The 22717-nt window shown below is 37.8% G+C and overlaps 1 protein-coding gene across 1 annotated transcript in view; it reads left to right on the top strand.

Moving 5' to 3' along the window:
* Window positions 1-22717, top strand: part of LOC134758810 (uncharacterized) — an 81882-nt gene that overhangs the window by 10127 nt on the left and 49038 nt on the right. Inside the window, exon 3 of the mRNA XM_063708068.1 lies at window positions 9456-9541. Within this exon, the coding sequence (XP_063564138.1) occupies window positions 9456-9541 (86 nt within the window). The remainder of the gene's footprint in view (window positions 1-9455; window positions 9542-22717) is intronic.

The following is a 22717-nucleotide window of genomic DNA, read 5'->3' as shown; positions in this document are numbered from 1 at the left end:
TTTTCCTCCTGGTCCTGCCTGACATCTGGAGGTTTCTTCTAAGACTTAACAATCAGCAGTTGAATTGTTCCTCTACAAACTCATTTACTCCCATTGAAGTTATCAAGCCTTCCCCTGTGCTGTGCACATAAAAATGGGTTTCCATCAGCCTTCTAGTATTCATTGCCTCAACCCTAACCACAAACCCGACCTGTTTCAATCTCCTTTTCCCTGCCTGCCTACACTGCTTCCTACTTGCTGACTTAATAAACTCTTTTCAAACTTATGGCCTCTTCTCACTGTTAGCCTTCACCTTTGGCTTTTCTACTCAACCGCCAGTGAGTGTCAGGCATTCTCTGATTCAGTTGTTTTAGGCCACCCTGGAAAATGCTTTATCTAATGCAGTCCTGTTCTGACCAAGCACTAGAGGCCAATGCTCCCACGGGGTTGGCCTTAACTCTGTTAGGGTCCTCCCCACAACTTCTTCAAATCTTCTGTCTGACACTGAAGCTGAGCAAGTCTGACATTGAATTTTGCAAATCAGAGCCACCCAACCCACCCACCATCTTTTCTTTTCTTTTTTCTTTTTTCTTTTGGAACAGAGTCTTGCTCTGTCACCCAGGCTGGAGTGCAGTGGGATGATCTCCACTCACTGCAACCTCTGTCTCCTGGGCTCAAGTGATCTTCCCACCTCAGTCTCCCAAGTAGCTGGGACCACATGCCTGCCACCACTACACTTGGCTAATTTTTTTTTATTTTTTATTTTTTGTAGAGACAGAGTATCACCATGTTGCCCAAGCTGGTCTCAAACTCCTGAGCTCAAGCTATCCACCCACCTAGGCCTCCCACAGTGCTGGGATTACAGGCATGAGCTATCACACCTGGCTTCCAATCCACCCTCTTCTGTGTTTGCTAAAAGAGCAGCTTTCTTTAATAGCACACCACTTGTAGGCAATGCTACTGTATTTCCCTAGTTAATTCTCTATCCTGCTTTCCAGAGATTATTTCATTTCTTCTCCTGTCTTCCCAAATCTCCAGCACCTTCTTCCTGGCCTCATTGTCATGATGCCTTTGCTTTTTTATTTCATTGAGAAAATAAAAGACATCAAGGGAAAAGTCCCATGCACTTTCCCTGCTCACCCTTCTTGAACTGCTGCCTTCAGTGTTCCCAGGACTTCACTCTCTTGCTGCTTCTCCTCCCTCACAGCCTCTCCTACTCACTCCCTTGTTGGTTACATCTTCCTCTTCCCGATCTCTAGATTGCTATATTCTGGGGCTTGGTGCTCAGACTTCATCTTCCCCTCTCCACTCTCACTCTGGGTGACCTCATCTAGTTCCATGACTTTATGTATTATTTGCATACTGACACTCCAAAATTTATATCGCCATTTGGATATCCTCTTTGAATTCCAGACATGTATATCCATCTGCCTACTGGATGTTTCTGCATAAATGTCTAACAGACATCTCAAACTTACACTTCCAAAACTGACCTCCCTAAATTCCTTCACCCGCATTTTTTTTCATCATAGTAAATTAAGAAATGCGTTCTTTGGTCACCCAGTCAAAAATTTACCAACCAAGTTTGACTCCTGTCTTTTTTGCATACGCTATAGGCAATCCATCAGCAAATCCTGCTAGCCTTATAGACACAGCTCGACTACTGGTGCAGCCACCTTCATCTTTCACCTGGTCTGTTGCATGTGTTGCAATAGGCTCCCAGCTGATCACCCTGTTTCTGTCCTTGGCCCTCTGCCTTCTGCACACAACAGTCAAAGTGATCCTTTTAAAACCAAAGCCAGATCATATCAGTCCTCTTCAGTATTCAGACCCTTCAGTGACATTTCATTTCTCTCAGAGTAAAATCTAAGTCCCTTCCATGGTTTGTAAGTCCTTACACAATCTGACCCTACTCCACCACTACTCTGATTCTTCTTGTCACTCTCCCTCTTGCTTTCTCTATGGCATCTGGACTGGCTCCCTTGCCGTTCCTGAACTCACCAAGCACATCACGCCTCTGAGCCTTTGCACTTTGTTCCCTATGGCTGAAAACTCTTCACCCACAGGTCTGTCTTCCTCACTTCCTTCAGGGCTCACTCAAAAGTCACCAGAGGGGCATTCTCTGGCCACCCTACCTAAATTGCATTCACCCCAGTCTTTCCCCTTCTCCATCTTAACTTCACTTTATTTTTTGTTCTCAGCAGTTGTCACCATCTGACACATTATAGGGTTATTCATTTATTTGTTTAGTGTCAGCCTCCACCATACCCACCAGAATGTTTTCTACAGGAGAGCAAGAACTTTGCTATATATGCTCTCGTATTGCTAAAACAAGCATTTGGCATATAGTGGGCACTAAATAAATATTTGAATGAATGAATGAACTCCCCTTTTATACCTGGGCTTGCAACTGGCCTGTCCTTGGCTGGGTTACAGTTTACTAGTTGAGAATAACGGTCTATAATATATACCTTAGTGTAATCTTCTTAAATTTAGGTATTTTATGTTAAACCAATTTCCTACTAGCAGCCTTTAGCTGGGATTGTTAAAGGTATTACTTAAGGATAATTTGTCTCACACACCAAAGACAAAATTCAATATAAAATTACTAAGACTATAGGGTAAGTATATTCCATTAATTGAAATTATCTCCTACACTGGAGTGTGTGTGTAACAAATAAGAGTTTTGTTTAAAACATTTGTCTTTCCTCATAGAGAGTGAGAAACAGTTTGAAAGCCAGAGGTGGCCAGATTCAAGTCTCAATCCATCAGCTTATCGCTTCAGCTTCTTGCATGCTTGATGAGAGGCTTAGCATAGTGCCTAAGAATAGGGATACTGGGGCCAGACTATGTTGGTTCGAATCCAGGCTCTGTCACTTGTTAGATTTGTGACCTTGGGTAAGTTGCTTAACTTTCCTGAGTCTCAGTTTCTTTATCTCGGTTGATAAGATAGTTGATAATTGATAAGACTCCCTGTGGTTTTTTTTTTTTTTTTTGTCTTTTTTTGACAGGGTCTTGTTCTGTCACCTAGGCTGGAATGCAGTGGTGCAATCATAGTTCACTGCAGCCTCGAACTTCTGGGTTCAAGCAATCCTCCTTCCTCAGCCTCTGTAGTAGCTATGTACTGAGGATTTATTGAGTTAATCCATGTAAGCATTTACAGGGTTGGTACATAGTAAGTATGTGTTAGCTATGATTATTACTAATATTCCTTCTGAAAAAACAGCTGTCACTCCTTAGAGTTTTACTGTCCTTGTTCCTGTGCACGTGGCACAGGATTTACTGCATTGCACTGAGTCCAGTGGGTTACAGTCACCACACCCTTTGAGCCCTTGCTTCCTTCCGTTCACCCTTTTTTCCGTTTTCTTTTCTTCCTTCTCTCCCTCCCTCCCACCTATAAGTTCTGCCTTTCCTTACTTTTTTCTATACATCCTCTCTCATACACTACAGTCTGCTCTGCATTAGCTCTCTATCTTCTCTTTTCCTTCTGCTGTTTCTGCTCTCATTCACAGAGTTAGAATTCTGCAGGAGAAAGACCTGTCATGTCACCAGGAAGAGTCCTCATAGGCAAATCTTTCACAGTTCTCACTTCCTAGATAGAATTTTGTTCTTTCAAGCAGCCCCTACTTTTAGAGCTCAGAGACTCTTTATCAAAGACTCCTCGTTCAAGTTGATCAGAAATGCCATCTCAGCACTTTTAACCCATGTGTGGGTTGTACCAGCAATTTCTGTTTCTTTGGAAAACACTGACTCGTCTTATCAACAATCATGGGCTAACCGTAAAATCAACCATAACCAATAGTCTTGCTTGCTGCTCCTAAGGGGCATTGATAAAATAATGCGGTTGCTTTGGTGCCTAATAAAGTTCAACTCCAATGATGGTGAGAATGTAGGAAGGAATGAAAGACATGTTCAGTGGAAACACTTTTTTTTTCTTTCTTCTATTAGATTAGGAATTCCTCAAGTGAAGAGACCATGCATGCTCTATTTATTTTTAATATATATGACTAGTGCCCAGCTTAGTGCCTTACAATACATGCTCAGTAAGTAAATGTGCCTTGAATTTTTGCTTCCCAAGAATTAGGCAAACATGGTAAAAAATTCTGAGAACTCAAAGCCTAAAACCATGAATAAGGGCAGTGCTTTGTGTGATTTTCATTTGGGCAGCCTTGTAAAACACACAATTTGATGCACTGAATTGTCACACTAATGAAATAATTATCACAGATCTCTATAGTCTTATTCATTTTTATAACATCTCTTTTGTGACAATTATTATTATAAGTTTTGGTGAAATGTAAATATATATTAATTCTTTCTGTCACTTGAAAAACTCCTTGGAGAATTAACTCATAATTTACTCCACACATTCTACACCTGTTTGCTGAATAAATGAAAGAATGGTTAAATGAATGATGTTATACTTATATTCATTCAGAATGTTTGAAGAAGTCTACATAATTAAATGATTTTAATAAGTAACAGTATCTGTAGAATCTACATGGGTTATTATATTAGGCTATAAAATCAAGTGAATATAAATTTATATTAAGCATAGTGTTACTTTTTGTTGTTCAAAAGGCACTTCAAGATCTTTAAGCTACAAAATTAAAGGAAACCAACAGGTCTCCTAAAAATATATCTTCATCTTTTGTTTTGGTCTACCAGTACTTTACTATGCCTTTAAAATAAATCTGCCTTCCTAGTTGTATAGATTCTGAATAAAAAGCAACTTTATATTCTGTTGGAAAGTTTTAGGAAGGTTAAATTACTTTGTTTTTTTTTTTTTTTTTTTTTTGAGACGGAGTCTGGCTCTGTCGCCCAGGCTGGAGTGCAGTGGCGCAATCTCAGCTCACTGCAAGCTCCGCCTCCCGGGTTCACGCCATTCTCCTGCCTCAGCCTCCCGAGTAGCTGGGACTACAGGCGCCCGCCACTACGCCCGGTTAATTTTTTGTATTTTTAGTAGAGACGGGGTTTCACCATATTAGCCAGGATGGTCTCGATCTCCTGACCTCGTGATCCACCCGCCTCGGCCTCCCAAAGTGCTGGGATTACAGGCGTGAGCCACCGCGCCCGGCCAGTTAAATTACTTTGAAAAAGACTATAACACCAAACCAAAGTGATGAAAATGTTTGTGTTTTAATTTTTCTTCAATCCATTTGTATCTCAACATATTACATTTCTAGACAAAACTGGTTTGTACATCTCTCTTGCTTGAGCAGGAGGAAATCATTATAATGGAAAGAATTATTGAAAATGGTCCATGTTGTGTAATTCCCAGGATAAATGGGCTGAGTAGCAAATATTTCTGTTGTGAACTGTTTTATACCAAAATGTGCATTATTAAACCCATTTGTTGAACACATTGAAAGATCAAATATCTTCCTAACCCGACACTGGAAGATGTTTATTTGCCATTCCTCTCCTTCCCCTGCTCAGATCTTGGCTTCCTGGAATTCATCCACATTTGAGGGGCAAAAAATCATAGATGAAGAAATCAGAAAAACAGAATTTAAAATTTATAAACACATATTTTAAACAAGATCATAAGAAATTCAAAATAGTATACATAATAGAAACAGCATGTGGGGAAGCATATAGAACAATGTGGTAAGTGACCATTTTTTACATTATCATAAACATCCTATACATTTGAAGAACGTAGAAAGCACAGTAGTCACCAGACTATAAGAATCCGAAGGTAGCAAAAAGAATGCTCATGATCAGAATGGTTCGGGGGTGATTTTATGCACCTTCTGCTTTTATAAGGATATAACTTTAGATATACTGTGTATTTAAGTAATATATATTTAACTATTGCCATTTAAAATATTGCATATCCAATCAGGTTGTTTTTATTTCAGCTGGATTAATCTTATGTATGCCCGATTCCATATTCCAAACAACCCTAAAAACCTCAGTTAAAAAAAAAATCGCTGAAATGCTTCAATACTAGATTTGAAGATAATAGTAGCAGCTGGAGTAGAAGGAGCAGAAAGCTGCTTTCTACCCCAAAATAAAACATTCTTTCTCTTTGATGATTCTTTTTCTTTCTTTTCCACTAACTCTACTTTTTTTTAAGAATTGTATTGAAAGTAGCACATTCAGGTATAGATTCATTTATTCATTCATTCGATAAATATCTACTGGGTATCAACCCTGTGCCAGCTCTAGACTAAGCACTGGGACATGTTATAGGAAACTTTTAATGTGGCATTGGACTTCAGGAGAGATCTCAAGGCTAAAAATATAGGATTGGGGGTTAGGTAAATGGTGGTAATAGTGCCTTTAAGGCATATGGAAATGGAGAGAGATAAGTGAAGAGACATCTGTATATTGAGGTGAAGAGGAGGGGAGGGTAGATGAGACCAGTTTGTAGTTGATTGCTTCAGAAAGTCGTTGCATGAATGGTACAGAGAAGATACAAAAGGCTTTGGGTAAGTGAGTAAGAATGATTGTAGAGCTGTTAGGGAGAATGTTCCCAGCAATGAATCAGAGGATTGTTATTGGCGTTTCTAACACAGTGGAAGCTAGCATCAGTATGTTATAGTGAGCCAGGGCAGTCCCAGGTTTTCTCCAGCAATTCTCATGAGCAAAAGCAGAAAAATTAGAGAGTGTGTATGATGTAAGTTTGCCCACTGACATGGTGGGTAATGAGAACTGGAGACTCGGTGTTAGGATGATAAAAAGGGCTGAAAAGAAGAAACTAGAAGAACCTTCCTTTTTATAGAAAGTTAATGGATGCATTAAACTATGAGGGTTTTAGTGTTTATCGAACTTGGTGAGCAGAAAACAAGGAGGGAGATGGGAAGGTGGAGAGGTACAGTGGTAGAACCGTGGTTGTGTGTGGAGAATGAATATTCTTAGCACTGGTAATAATTAAATTCAGCGAATGATCTTGCTGGTGCATCACTCAGGTTGGGTGGGGTTGGAGGATTACAGGTAGCAAGATTATGGGATTATATAGTTGAGGTATCTCATGGGTCCCTAGCATGAATTTCGAAGTTGTCAGAGGTCACGATGAAGAATAACGGTGTGGAGGAAAATCAAAAGCCAGGTGCTGCATTAATTTAGAAAGTGGAAGTGGGTCTCATAGGAGTTCAGTAAACAGCAGCCATGGTGCCTTTAAGATGGTAGAACAAAGAACCAGTGTAAATTTTAAATGAGAAGAAAGAAATGGACAATTTGGTAGTGAGTAGTTTAAAGGTTTAAAGTGTGGACTTGTGAATTACTGGAAGAAAAATCCCAAGAGGGCCAGAATTTATTTTGAAGACACTCATATACTATATTCTAATCAGACAACCATATTTTTTTTACCAGACTCATTTAAATCAATATTAATTGTTGTTGATTTGGTTATTCATCATTATAGATATTGTCTCTGGTAAGAAAAAGGTGTTATTTTATTCTGCCTTCATTCCTTTCTGGCAGTGTTTTGTAGTATTTCTTCATAGTTCCCGGCCTTAAAAAATGTCAGTTAGTGGGAGGATATACTTTTCCAAATATCAGATATCCTAAGTTTTTCATATATATCAAGACTGTGATCCAATTGGTAGAACCACTAAACTAGAGAGCATGTTATTTTTCAAATCATCTGTATCTAAAAAGAAAACACTGTATTCTTCCTAATATTTTCTCCCTGAATACCAACATTTATTTAATCTCACTCATGTAATCATACTCTTGGACTAGTTCTCCAAACTACCGTTATATTAACTATGTAAACTGTAACAGATACAATTATTAAATTACCTTTTGCATTAGAATAGAGAACATCCCTTTCTATGATTTTCTTGATGTATAAATAATGGCCTGATAACTTCACAGACACACTAGTATATTCACAGATACTCTGGTCATTGCAAAGCCGGTTCCTCACCCCTGCAGCTAAATAATTTCTACACAAAGCACACTGAATGCTATTTAAATCACAAGTCTCTTCCAAGAAATTTCTTCTCTTCCTAGAAAATTATTTAGTAGGGGCAGTATATGGCAGCAGTAAAGGTTAATGTTGACAAACCCCTGTCCTTTACAGTTAAGTGCTAAAAGGCAGGTGTTCTCACGTTTATTATACTTCTATTGTGCTTTCCATCACTAATGTAACACTTATCTGAAAATCGATAATTTTGAAAGATTTCACAGCTGCAGTATTCTTTGTGCTTTATCACTAAGAACAAACAAACCCTATTCATTCAGTGGGATGAACTTATTACTTTTCAGTCCTTATTTAAGTAAACCTGGTCTATGGAATTCCAAAGTAAGATATTACTGCTGTCCTACTTTCCTTCCTGCAGTGTTAATTCTCCTTTGGAAGACAGTCATCTTGCCTGCTGTATCCTTCTCCTAGTCTAACTCTTGTTTGATATAAGATCAAAAGGCGTTCGTTTTCTGTATCAATTAGGCAGGCTGTCTTGTCTCAGTGAGATTAAGTAGCCTCTGAAGAGAAGTGACACCAGGGAGGAGGTAGATGAGCTGATAGTTAACATACAATATGGCTGTCTTAATTCTTTTGAAATGATAGTTTGCCTAGTCTGATGTCTTTCTTTTATAATTGTGTCCATGGCTCATTTGTTCAGGGCAACCAAGCAGCACACACCAGACCTGATAATCAGTGGTTTGGGTTTCTAATAAAGCTGGAAGGACACATCAATTCCTTCCTAGGCTTGACATTTTTTTTTCGTACTAGGGAAAGGCCCTAATATTTTCTTGTTTCTTAGATTTTTTAAGGACATTCATGAAGTACCAGAATATTTTATTCCAAATAAATTATAAATGCAATACCCAGTATTAACTCCCTAGTTTCTTAAAGAAAATGTTATCAAAAGCAATTGTTGAGCCCCAGGCAAAGCTATGTAAGCAGAGTATCAGTCCTGCTATAGGTAGACTCTACCTAGAAGCCTGAGTTTTTATAGCCTGAGTTTTCCGCAGTCATATTTAACCATGTTTCTTGAGATAAGACTTTAATTATCTCATTACAGAAAGTGAAGCAGTGTTTTCAAAGGAGCAAACAAAACACTGGTATTTATTAACAACATTTTCTTTCAGCGTATTTCCTCTCACTTCACTTTCAGAGATTTTCTAGCCAGTTGCTTCTCTAAGAAAAGATTGTTAGGTACAAATTCCCTGAGTTTAGCTCCCTTGCCATCATCAGACTTCTAGGCTTAAACCTATTTTTATCTACTTCCTATTATCCCAGAGGCAACATTTCTACCCGTTTCCAAGTCTCAATCTGTGCCCACACATTCTGGCTTCCTCCGCCATCCCCTGCTCTCGTGCTTTTGACCCATCCTTTTTCTTCTGGCTGTATGTGTGCTCAAGACATTACAGAAGTTAAAACAGGTGATCCAAACAACCATTCTTTATCTAGCCCAGCTTCTTTTCTTACTAGGTTAATGCCTTACATTTCTCCATCATCAAATTCTTAAGAAAGATATTTACATGACTTATTTTAATCATTAGTTCTATTCTCTTTGCAGTCCACCCCTGGCTGGTTTCTGCTTCCACCTGCTGATCTCACAGAGGTGATAACAGTGATGAAACAAAATCTTCAAACCACAGCACAGTAAGAAGATGCCGAGTTTATATGTGGACACTGCTTTTGTGACTATGACTATTGTTGTGGGTTTCCTTGCTTTCCATCTCGCCAGTTCCCTTCTTGACACTGTACAGCTATTTCCTTTGTAATACAGAAACTCTCTTACAGAATATTTCCACAGCTGGCTTTCATCACTTCTTGATAGGTACCTAAATATTTCAGTTTTTTCCACTTTATTTTCCTTTAACAATAACTGCTGCCCAATTAAATAATTCATCTTTTCCCCTGTATAAGTATTTGTGGTACTGAATGAATGTTTATCAAGCACCATTTGGAATCTCCTATTTTCTCTGGCTTGGCTTTTTCACAGACTCTTGGTCTCAATTACACATGGCAGTTTGAATTAAGTGTATTTAACCATTTTAAAATTAAGAATGAGTTTAGAGTTTGTTTTAGAATTTTTTCTACCCCATAGAGATGATTATGTGTAAATTAAAGACTAACTTTAAAATCCAAGAGTTTCTTTGTTGTATAATAGTTAGATCGTGCACATTTATAAATAACATTCAGAAGCGTGACACAGAAAAGCAAACATTATGCTTTAAAATGTTCACAAATGATAATAATAACAATGTTTATTTTCTGCTTACTATGAGGTAGGTGCATAACTAAGTTCTTTATGGGCATTAATTTATTTGCTCTTTTCATCAGCCCTAGAAGTTTGGAATTTTATTATTGGTTCCAGAAAGGTTACAAAACTTGCCCTAGATAGCTCAAAACTGGTGAAGTTGGGATTCTCAAGTCTCACCCCTGCATCATATGCCATTCTGCCTCTCCAAGGATGTCAACACATCAGTGAGTTTGATAAAACAAATACTAACATGGCTTCTTGATTCTAAGATACTATCAAGTGTAAGCTGTACCACCTATTAATATTATCTTTCCAGGATAAAGTGAATCACTACCAACAGTATGTGTGTGTGCGTATGTGTGTGTGTGTGTTATAGATATATCACACTATATTTAGTCTCTTGGTCTCAAATTATGATTTTTGGTATTGAGAACATGTATGTCTTAATTTTTTCATGCATACGGAAATTTTCAAATATTGAAATATATAAAATATTTAAGTATATACTTACTATATTATATACATAATGCATATTATGTATGTGGGGCAGTATATACCCAACATGCACATTATATATATAATATAGTAAGTATATACTTAAATATTTTATATATAACTATAAACATAATATGCATTATGTATATAATATAGTAAGTATATACTTAAATATTTTATATTTATACATAATATGCATTATGTATATAATATATTATGTAATAATATGTAATTATATAATTATACTATGTAATAATATATGCTTAAGTGTATTATGTATTATACATAAATATAGAAATTAGTATCCCTTTCCTCTCATTTTACGCTCTATTTTAAGTCTTTATTCTACATAATGGTGAAAAAATTAATCTTGTTGATTTTAAGGGAGCTCAGTTTTTACAATTTTATTTTAAAATTCTCAATCAGGATTTATTTCTGCACACTTTTCCTTAAGTTACATCTGAGTTTCTGGAGGTTTGTGCTAAAATTACACAATAACCAGGAAGGGGATATTTGCTCTTCATTTGTCCTTGGTCTTCCACTGGCATCTGCTGAGAGAGAAATTCCATATGGTTTTTGGTTGTCTGCCTCTATCCCTTTGGCCTATGTTAGGAGACCACAACCTTACAGAATTCCTGGTTATGAAGACTATAAACTACCTCCTCCTTTTTCCAACCATCAGGATTCTGGGATCTGATGGCCTCCTTTCAGTCACATATACACCTCTCTTTGGGGTACAGTGGCTCTCAGTTGTTCTCTGGTATCACACTGGGGGTGCTCGAGGTTACTCCTAAACTCCACCTCACTTAGCCCCTGGAACTTCATTCTGGTTTGAACCCTCGGGAGAAGTGGAGTAAGGCTCCTTCCTAGCTCTCTTATCTGCCCGTGGTATAGCAACCAAGACCTCTCCTTGTAGGGGCAGAAAAACTCACCCTTTTATTGTTAGATACTACTCTTATCTCTATGGTATAAACTTTATGGACCAAGTTCTTCAGGGTTTTGGCTTTTTATATTCAGTGCCAAACTTTTAGTGCTCAAAACACTTCTTTTTCAAAAAACTGGGCTATCTGAAATCAAAAGCTCATTGGCTTTCAAGACTAAGTCCTCTGTTGTAAATTTTTTAAAAGCCTATTGCCTTCTTTGTTTTTCCCCATGATAACTTGTGCCCTGCTTTCTCTGGGACAAATAAATGTTCCCCAGAGGCTGTGAATACTATTTGCTCTGGAGGTAGTGATCACCAAGACAACAGCAAAAAACTTGGTTAATATCTCCATATGTAATTCCTCCACATATATTAAAATATAAAAATATATAACATATAAATATAATCATACAACATATATTAATATAAATAACTACAACATTTATGATTTTATATATTATATATAATTTATGTGTAACATGTATAGGTATATAATTTTTTCTGCCTTCTTATGTGAAGACAAGTGTTATCAGGAGAACCTGGACCGGGATAATGGCAATAAGAGTAGTGTTTAAAAAAAAAAAAAGATACATACTAGAGATATTTCAAAGAAAGAGTGGTTGCAACTTAGCAATAATGTGAAGACATGGCACTGTCTACATTGGTGGGAATGTTTATATTAGAGAGACTAGACAGATTTTGGCAAACCACCTTACCTTTCTTTGCTATTACAGAAATGGCCTTGGAGGGTAATGAACCTTAGAAACAGGTTTCAGAATTTTTCTATTCCTTAAAATCTGCGATGCTTTGAATGTTTGTCTCCTCTAAAACTCATGTTGAAATTTAACTGTTATTGTCACAGGCAATGATGAGACCATTTAAGAGGTTATTTGGCAAAAAGAACTCCACCCTCATCAGTGGGATTGATGCCTTTATAAAAGAGAGGGTTTGGCCCCTTTTACTTCTTTGTTCTTGAGCTCTTATGCCATGTGAGGAACAGCATTCCTCACTCCTGAAGGATGCTGCATTCAAGGCACCATCTTGGAAGCAGAGACTGGGCTCTTATACCAAACATGCTGGCACCTTGATCTTGAACTGTCCAGCCTCCAGAACTGTGAGAAATAAATTTCTACTCTTTATAAATTACCCAATTTCAGGTATTCTGTGGTAGCAGCACAAAACAAAGACACAGCCACATTATACTCAACAAGTATTTATTGAGCATGTATTACATGAAAATCTTTGAATAAAGTGTTTCAAAGAATTCAGAGATGATTAAAACACATGCTTGAGCCGAAAGTCATAGAGTAGGGACTAAGTATATATTGTACTTCAAAGAATATAAAGGACGCTTCATAAAGCCCAAAAGTGCTTGATCAGAGAAGCGTTTTGTAAATTACAGAGACTTAGAATTTAGGGATCTTATTAGTAATAATATAATTATATTGGACTTCGAAGACATCAGGGAGCCAGCAAGGAAGAAGCTCCCAAATTACAAAATAACTAAAGTTAGAACTAAATATGCAATCAAATTAGAAAAAAATGAAAAGTTATGATGTCAAGTATGACATGGTAAAGAGCAGTGACATAGGCAAGCTTACATCCTGCTACTGGTGGTGTCTTGTCATCATTCTGGAAAATCATTTTTTACTCATGAGTCAAAATCCTTAAACAAGTTTGACCAAAGGAAATAATCTGCTAAATGTGCAGAAATGTATTTACAAATGCTTTTTATCACAACAAAATTAGGAAAAGTCCAGGTTAAATACCTTGTGTAGTATTATAATGGACATTTACCTACCTCAAATTGGCCAAATAAGTTTTCTCAGAATTGCCCCTTCACCCACCTCTTTCCACTTAATTGACTTTGGGCTGTTATGTAACTTTCTAGTAAAGTACAACTGATTGGTCTAATTGATGGCATTGCCCAGGAAATTTAGAAAATAGCAAGAGGTTGGGAGGCTGAGGCGGGCAGATCACGAGGTCAGGAGATCAAGACCATCCTGGCCAACATGGTGAAACTCTGTCTCTACTAAAATACAAAAAAATTAGCTGGGCGTGGTGGCGTGTGCCTGTAGTCCCAGCTACTTGGGAGGCTGAGGCAGGGGAATTGCTTGAAACCAGGAGGTGGAGGTTGCAGTGAGCTGAGATCGTGCCACTGTACTCCAGCCTGGTGACAGAGCGAGACTCTGTCCAAAAAAAAAAAAAGAAAAAATAGCAAGAGCAAGAATAGAAACCATCCTTTGTACAAGAAGGAGAAAAACACCAGGCACTGTGTGTGTGGCTGTATCAAGAACACACAAGAACACACACACACACACACACCCACCAGGAACTATTGGCAACTTTTTTTTAAAACCACAATATGGATTAGAGAAGCACAGGAAGCCATCTATACAAAGAGAGAAGAATAAAATAGGTACATAGTAGAGACAGTTCTGATAGCTTAATAACCTCTGCTTCTGGTTTGTTCCAGAGGTTCAAGTGTTTTTTTGCACTTGGTGTCCATGAGAAATAACTGATCATTATAACAGTTTGAGTTGTAACCTGAAGAATATTCATTTATATAAACATGATATATGTCATCATGTATGCATATGTCTGTGTGGGCTTGTAAAATAGAGTATTTCCCAGACAAGGAAAGATCAGACATAAAAGAGTGCTCTGTCCATCTCATACTCATTTGACTGAATATAAAAAGGCCCAGGGGAACTTTCTGGGGGAAAAAATACCATACCAAGTATTTGAGTCAGGAGGCTAACTTGCAAGGATTTCACTTGCATGGGCCCATTAAAAGGACTTGACTTTGAAAAAAGAAAATCTGAAGATCTGAGGGGTTGAATAAGTAAAACATAAATATGGTTTAAAAAACAGAAAGATATACAACAAAAGTTTCCCTACCATCCTTGTCCTCCTCTGATCAGTTCTGACGCAGCTCCTTCCATTGGTAAATACTGTACTTAATATCTTATGCAGATTTTCATAGTTTATTCAAGCATATACAAGCAAAAACAAGTATTGATTCTTATTTTTCATTTGTTTACAAAGGTAGTATATTGCACATACTGTTCTGCACCTTGCTTTAAATATATGTTTATATATCTATATCTGTATAGATTATAGATTTATTATATATCTAATAATTATTATATTATTATAGATTTATTATATATCTAAATAGATATATCTTCTTTTCCTATCAGTATAAAGAAAGATTCCTCATTTTTTTTTACAGCTTCCCAATGTCCTATGTATAGATACATCATTGTTTATTGAACTAGATCCTACTGATAGACATTTAGTTGTTTCCAGTCTTTGGCTCTTACAAACAATGCTACAATAAATAACTTTGCACAAAAGTCATTTCTCACCTGTGCATAAATATCTGCACAATACATTTTTCCATAAGTAATTCTGAGTCTTTAGTGGCTTTTGTTTTTTGAAAGAACTCACCTGATTATCCTTTCTGTGGGAATGCACGCTGGTGGAAGAAAGGATGTGTTTCTATAAAGCTAAAAAGCTATAACATGTTAGGGCTGAAGCCACTCTGTTACAGGGACTCCTTAAGATAGTCCAACCCAGGAAGAAGAGACATGTTTTTGTCTACTTTTGCAGAAAGGATGAGTAGTGGTCTAAACATAGCCAAAGAGATGAAATTGGGGTGGAGATAGTGGTCTGATTGAAACATGGCTGTGGCTCAAACTTGAGGCCATGATTATGTTATGGGCTGCTGAGGTTTGAGCAGAACTTTGCAAAGATGAGTGACTCTAGCAGTACAAAGGGTAGCACAAGGGTGACTTGTTTCCATGTTCTTACATTTTCTTACATTTTTTCACAGCTAATGAAAGCCATAGCACTGTGAAGCTTGGTGATATTTGAGTAATATATACTTAGAAAAGGTTGGGAAGAATAGAGCCATATTAATGGTGGTTTTCTCTAGGAGTACAAGGTAATAAGTGAATGCATCACTTTACCTATTTCTTGACATTAATAAGTGCAACCTCTGTTGAGAATTGATGTATATCTCTCCTGATCTTTTCTCATATAAGTACATGTATTTACCAACATAAGTGATTTTTTCTTTTATTGTCTAGATAGGATATTTCTACATATATATATGATTGTGAAATTATCTGTTTTTACATTATATATATTTTGGAGATCTTTCCAAGTTAGTATTTGCACTCATGTTTAAAAAGGGAGCAGGGCCTTTGAAGTTAGGTGACTTTTACACCTTTTATCATGACTACTTTTTGTGGAGCTGAAATGATATTTTCATTCTGCTTTGGTGTTTCAGTGCTTTGTTCGAAGTTAAGTGTTTTCAGAAAAGTATATTTTGCTTTTTTTTTTTTTAACAGCCTAATTTTTGGCTATGGGGAAGTTTCTATTGTATAAAACTATAAAAGGTTTTTCTACTGACTCCAGGGTATTCTGATGATTGAAGCCTGTGTGTAAATTGCTACCAAATGGTAAAAAGCAACAATAAATAGTTTGATTTTTTAAAACTATGTAAAGTTTGATTCCAATGTTGAAAAAATGTGTGCATGTATATATAATTTTCACTATGCTCTTAGGAAAAAAACTACTAAGAAAGCCTTCAAAATGTTAAAGGTGTATATCTTTGGATTGGCTCTAAGTTTACAAATTTTTATATTTATATTTATACTTATTTTATTTTAAAAGTTTTCTGTAAGAAGAATTGCTTTTATAGTTAGAAAAATTCATAAAATGCAATGCAATTTGTACTACAATATAGTACCTACAGTCCTGTGACACAGGAGAAGACAGACATAGGAAGAGTTTGAAGAGGTGGATTTTAGAGTTTTGGGAGGAGGGATCAATTAAGAAAACCTCTCTACCCCATGGACTTTGGCACCAGCTGAGAGAGGGGCAAATGAAGATCAACTGATCACTGTTACCAGGACATATACTGCATACTATCACTTGTATGTGGAATCTAAAAGAGTCCAACTAGTGGAAGTAGAGAGTGGAATGGTGGTTACAAGGTATATTAGTTCATTTTCACCCTGCTGATAAAGACATACCTGAGACTGGGATATTTACAAAAGAAAGAGGTTTATTGGACTTATAGTCCCATGTGGCTGGGGAGGCTTCACAATCATGGTAGAAGGTAAAAGTCATGTCTCACATGGCAGCAGACAAGAGAAGAGAGCTTTTGCAGGGAAACTCCTTTTTTTGAAACCATCAGATCTCATGAAACTCATTCACTATCACAAGAGCAGTGCAGGAAATTCACCCCCATAATTCAATCACTTCCCACCAGGTTCCTCCCACGACATGTGGGAATTGTGGGAGTTACAATTCAAGGTGAGATTTCAGTAGCGACACAACCAAACCATATCTTTCTGTCCCTGGCCCCTCCAAATCTCATGTCCTCACATTTCAAAACCAATCATGCCTTCCCAACAGTCCTCCAAAGTCTTAACTCATTTCAGCATTAACTCAAAAGTCCAAGTCCAACATGTCATCTGAGACAAGGCAAGTCCCTTCCCCTCTGAGCCTGTAAAATCAAAAGCAAGTTAGTCACTTCCTAGATACAGTGGGGGTCCTGACATTACATAAATACAGTTGTTCCAAATGGAAGAAATTGGCCAAAACCAAGGGGCTACAGGCTCCATGCAAGTTCGAAATCCAGCAGGGCAGTCAGATCTTAAAGCTCCAAAATGATCTCCTTTGACTCCATGTCAAGTATTGGGTCATGCTGATGCAAGAGGTGGATTCCCACAGTCTTGGGCAGCTCTGCTCTTGTGGCTCTGCAGGGTGCAGCCTCCCTCCTGGCTGCTTTCATGGGTCGATGTTGAGTGTCTGTGGCTTTTCCAGGCACATGGTGCAAGCTGTTGGTGGATCTATCATTCTAGGGTCTGGAGGACAGTGGCCGTCTTCTCACAGCTCCGCTAGGTGGTGCCCCAGTAGGGACTCTGTGTGGGGGCTCTGACCCCACTTTTCCCTTCCACAATGCCCTAGCAGAGGTTCTCCATGAGAGCCCCACCCCTGCAGCAAACTTCTGCCTGGGCATCGAGGCATTGCCGTACATCTTCTGCAATCTATTGGAGGTTCCCAAACCCCAATTCTTGACTTCTGTGTACTCACAGGCTCAACACCACATGGAAGCTGCCAAGGTTTTGGGCTTGCACCCTCTTAAGCCATGGCCTGAGCTCTATGTTGGCCCCTTTCAGCCATGGCTAGACTGGCTAGGATGCAGGGCACTGAGTCCCTAGGCTGCACATAGTACGGGGACCCTGGGCCTGGCCCACAAAACCACATTTTCCTCCTAGGCATCTGGGCCTGTGATGGGAGGGGCTGCCTTGAAGACCTCTGACATGTCCTGAAGACATTTTCCTATTGTCTTGGGGATTAACATTTGGCTCCTTGTTACTTGTGCAAACTTTTGCAGCCAGCTTGAATTTCACCTCAGAAAAAGTTATTTTCTCTTCTATCACATTGTCAGGCTGCAAATTTTCCAAACTTTTATGCTCTGTTTCCCTTTTAAAACTGAATGCCTTTAACAGCACCCAAGTCACCTTTGGGTGCTATGCTGCTTAGAAATTTCTTCCACCAGATACCCTAAATCATCTCTCTCAAGTTCAAAGTTCCACAAATCTCTAGGGCAGGGGCAAAATGCTGCCAGTCTCTTTGCTAAAACATAACGAGTCACCTTTGCTCCAGTTCCCTTCCTCATCTCCATCTGAGACCACCTCAGCCTGGATTTCGTTGTCCATATCACTATCAGCATTTTTGTCAAAGCCATTAAACAAGTCTCTAGGAGGTTCCAAACTTTCCCACATTTTACTATCTTCTTCTGAGCCATCCGAACTCTTCCAATCTCTGCCTGTTACCCATTTCCAACGTTGCTTCCACATTTTTGGGTATCTTTTTTTTTTTTTTTTTTGAGACAGAGTTTTGCTCTTGTCGCTAGGCTGGAGTGCAATGGCACGACCTCAGCTCACTGTAACCTCTGTGTCCCAGGTTCAAGTGATTCTCCTGCCTCAGCCTCCTGAAGTAGCTGGGATTACAGGCACCTGCCACCATGCCCAGATAATTTTTTTGTATTTTTAGTAGAGACAGGGTTTCACCATGTTGGCCAGGCTGGTCTTGAATTCCTGACCTCAGGTGATCCACCCACCTCGGCCTCTCAAAGTGCTGGGATTAACAGGCATGAGCCACCATGCCCGCCCCATTTTTGGGTATCTTTTCAGCAACACGCCCTCTACTGGTACCAATTTACTGAATTAGTCCATTTTCACACTGCTGATAAAGACATACCAGAGACTGGGAAATTTCCAAAAGAAAGAGGTTTATCAGATTTACAGTTTTACGTGGCTGGGGAGGCCTCACAACGGTGGTAGAAGGTGAAAGGCATGTCTCACGTGGTGACAGACAAGAGAAGAGAGCTTGTGCAGGGAAACTCCCCTTTTTAAAACCTGTGAGACTCATTCACTATCATGAGAACAGCACAGGAAAGACCTGCCCCCATAATTCAATCACCTCCCACTGGCTTCCTGCCACGATGTGTGGGAATTGTGGGAGTTACAATTCAAGATGAGATTTGGGTGGAGACACAGCCAAACCATATCACGAGGGAAGAGGAGAAGAATGAGGAGTTGTTAATCAAAGGATACAAGTTTCAATTAGACAAGAAAAATAAATGTTGAGGTCTATTGTAGAGCAGGGTGACTATAGACAATAATAATATATTGTATATTTTCAAACAAATGGGAGAGTAAATTTCAAATGTCTTGCCACAAAAAATGGTTAAGTGAGGTGATTAATATCTTAATTAGCTTGACTTAATCATTCCACTTTGTATACATGTATCAAAACATTACACTGTACTTTATAAATGTATACAACTATGATTTGTCAATTAAAACTAATAATGTTTTTTTTTTCTAGTTGAAGTCTTGCTCGGTTGCTCAGGCTAGAGTGTAGTGGCGCGATCTCGGCTTACTGCAACCTCCAACTCTGAGGTTCAAGCAATTCTCCTGCCTCAGCCTCCTGAGTAGCTGGGACCACAGGTGTGCATCACCATGCCCAGCTAATTTTTGTATTTTTGGCGGAGACGGGGTTTCACCATGTTGGCCAGGGTGGTCTCGTACTCCTGACCTCAAGCAGTCTACCCACCTTGGCCTCCCAAACTGATAATGTTTTTAAAAGTAAAAAAATAAAGATAAAAATGCATTACTCTAAAGAACTTTCCTACTCCTAAACTAATCTGTGTTATATATTAGTAAAGATTAAAGCATATACCTTTATGTTTGTTAGCTAAGTTGGTTTGCAAACAAAACAAGACAGTTTTATAAGGGTGGTCTCCGATATATTTGCCACAAATTGCCTTATAGCAAGCAGAGGTAAGGAAGAATGCATCTTCTCTGTAAGGAAGAGGCTGAGAAGCAAAGCTCTGCTCCTTCTCTCAAACTAATCAGAAAATTTATTCTTTCCCTGTGGAGGGCAAATAAAGTGCTACTTTAGCGATCCTTGTTCCACATGAAAACACATAGCCAGAAAAAAATGGAAGTGCCTCATCCCCAACACTGGGGAATGTTCAGTCAAGTCAAATACCATAGGAAGATAAACTAGGCAAAGTACCAAAATAATTTCTGCAGAATGGTGGAGAAGAAATCAAAAGTAAAGAATTCCCTGAAGTAGAGAGTAGAGATAATCTCTATAGACTATGCTTTTAAGATGCATGCCAGTTAAAAAGCGTGAGAATAGGATGTAGGTTGAGAGAGAGTGCACAGAGAAAATAAGGTTCACTTTTTATTTTAATTTTATGTATTCATTTAAAAAACTTTTAGAATTGGAGAAACTTAAGCCTGTTTATAGCTTGAGGGGAGAGAGTGAAGAGGGAGAATTTTAACAGAAGAGAGAGAATAACTGGTATTATGGAGGTCTAGAGTTGGTTGGAGGCAAAATGAAGCATATTTTTTTCTGAAGCAGGAGGTTTCATCATCAGTTCAGCCAAAGAATTTAGGCATGGAGAATAACTGTGAGCTGACTACAGATAGTTGAACCATATTTGGTCAAGTATGAAGTCCCCAACAAATTTGTAATGAAATCAATCAATACAGTTATTTAATTTAATTTAACTATTATAGGAGCTTAGAAGCAAAGGAGTTAAATATTTTGTTACATTTGGTTTGGGGAATTGGCAAGGCAGAAATAGCTTATAAGATTAGGCAAACAACCCAAACAAATAAAATAAATAAAATTTAACAGATCACGAATTTTTTTTTTCCTGGAAAGAAACCTGTCCTAGAAAATAAAATTCAAAAGGAATTTTGGGAAGGATAAGGTTTAAGTTATAGTAAGCATGAAAAATAAAGGTTCACTTTGTTGACCAACTCTCTGGATTATGCTTTATTGTTATTATCAAGTCAAGTTCTATTAAAATAAGCGCATTTGATAAAGTAACCTAATATGTCAAATGTTATTAATAGAAAATCTTAAGTGATGATGTTAAGTGTCATAAATGATCTACTGAACTGAGAATGTATGCCTATAGCAGGACCTGATTTGAATTACATATATATAGATGTGGACATGTTCAATGAGACAAAGCAGATAAACATACGTAAGCATTGGTTTTATCTAGTTACTATGATCATTCAATCCTTTGCTCTCATGAACCTTCAAAACTGGCAAAAGAACAAAGTTAGAACTGAATAGTGCTGCTATTTTTAATCAGTCATGTGTTCCAAATACATTAATTGCATACCAGCTCTGTGAAATAAGTGTGCTTGGCTAAGAGACAGGACATTGTGTTTTAGAAATAAAGAATTTCCCCAAATGTCCACATTTTATAAATGTAATTCATGTTAAGATTTTATTACAGATTAATCATAAATATGGTACTGACTGCAATATGAAGTCAGGAAATATAATACTTAATATCTGACCTTCTTCATATTGGATCCCATTTATGCTATAGGCTGTTTTCATTGGAGGATGCTTTATGTGTGTGGGAGGTACTTATCAAGTAACAGAGATTTAGGGTCAAGTTACCAATTTGTATAAAAGCATGGAGGGTATAATGTAGGAAAGATGGAGATCAGAAGCAGGTTGCCATGTTTAAGTCAGGACTTAGAAAACAAGGCAGACTTGTCAAGGTCAGAACATGTAGTAATCAGTAAACTAGGGGAAGGTAGGAGAAACATTGTAATGAAGGATAGACAGATTTGTGAGAGGTTTTAAGTAGCTTAATAATTCTTCTATCTCTAACTGACCCCACCTATCAGTTGAACTCCCATTTGGTCAAACCATATTCCGTGATTACATGTTGTAGTGCGTTCCGTGAAAATAAGTCATCTATCATAAGTTAACAGGATGTTTCTGAACCACCATGTAAGTATATGTTTCTGGAATGATTATACCTGTAGTGATGATCAATTCTGAAGAGCCCAAAGTCTCCCTTGGGATATCACTGTGAGCACCTGCATCCCTTGGTGGAAGAGCTGACTGGAATTAGCTGTTGGTCTGTATTCAAGGTCGTGATACAGAACAAAACCAGTTAGGGGTCAGACTGTTGACTGGCTTTAGTTGCACCCTTCTCTAACCTATTGAACTAATTTGCCATAGACAGAGTGGGATCAAAGTTATGCACATGTAACTTAAGGAAAGGGTATTTTCTGACTCTTCATCTTTAAAATCCAGCTTTGAAATCTTTTTGGTCAAGTCAATCCAGACTTTTTAGTCAAGGCAATAAATAAATAAAGGCAGGTAAAGGACTATGAATGAAAATATATTTGTTTCTGAATACTGGTAATAAGTGACAAGATTTCTTTGGTAAAAATCAAGTTTTACTCATTGTGATTAGACATTTATTCTTGTGAATATAAAGCTGTTTTATTTAATATCTTTCAAATTATCACTTCCATTTTCTAAATTAAGGGTCAGTACACTTTCTCTATTAAGGGGGTATGTATTTTAATTTTTATGGGTCATACTGTCTTTGTGGCAGCTCTTCAACTCTGCAGAGTGAAAGTAGCCACAGAAAATATGTAAATGGTTGGATGTGCCTATGTTCCAGTAAAACTTTATTTACAAAACAGGTGACAGACTGGATTTGGCCCTGCTTGCTGTTTATTATATTTAGGAAATTGAAAACATCAGTTTGCTTTAGATAATAATAATATTA

The sequence above is a fragment of the Gorilla gorilla genome, chromosome 6, assembly GCF_029281585.2.
Source record: "Gorilla gorilla gorilla isolate KB3781 chromosome 6, NHGRI_mGorGor1-v2.1_pri, whole genome shotgun sequence".
Lineage (NCBI taxonomy): Eukaryota > Metazoa > Chordata > Mammalia > Primates > Hominidae > Gorilla > Gorilla gorilla.
The sequence above is the reverse complement of the archived record's forward strand: the minus strand, read 5'-3'. Positions and strand labels throughout refer to the sequence as shown.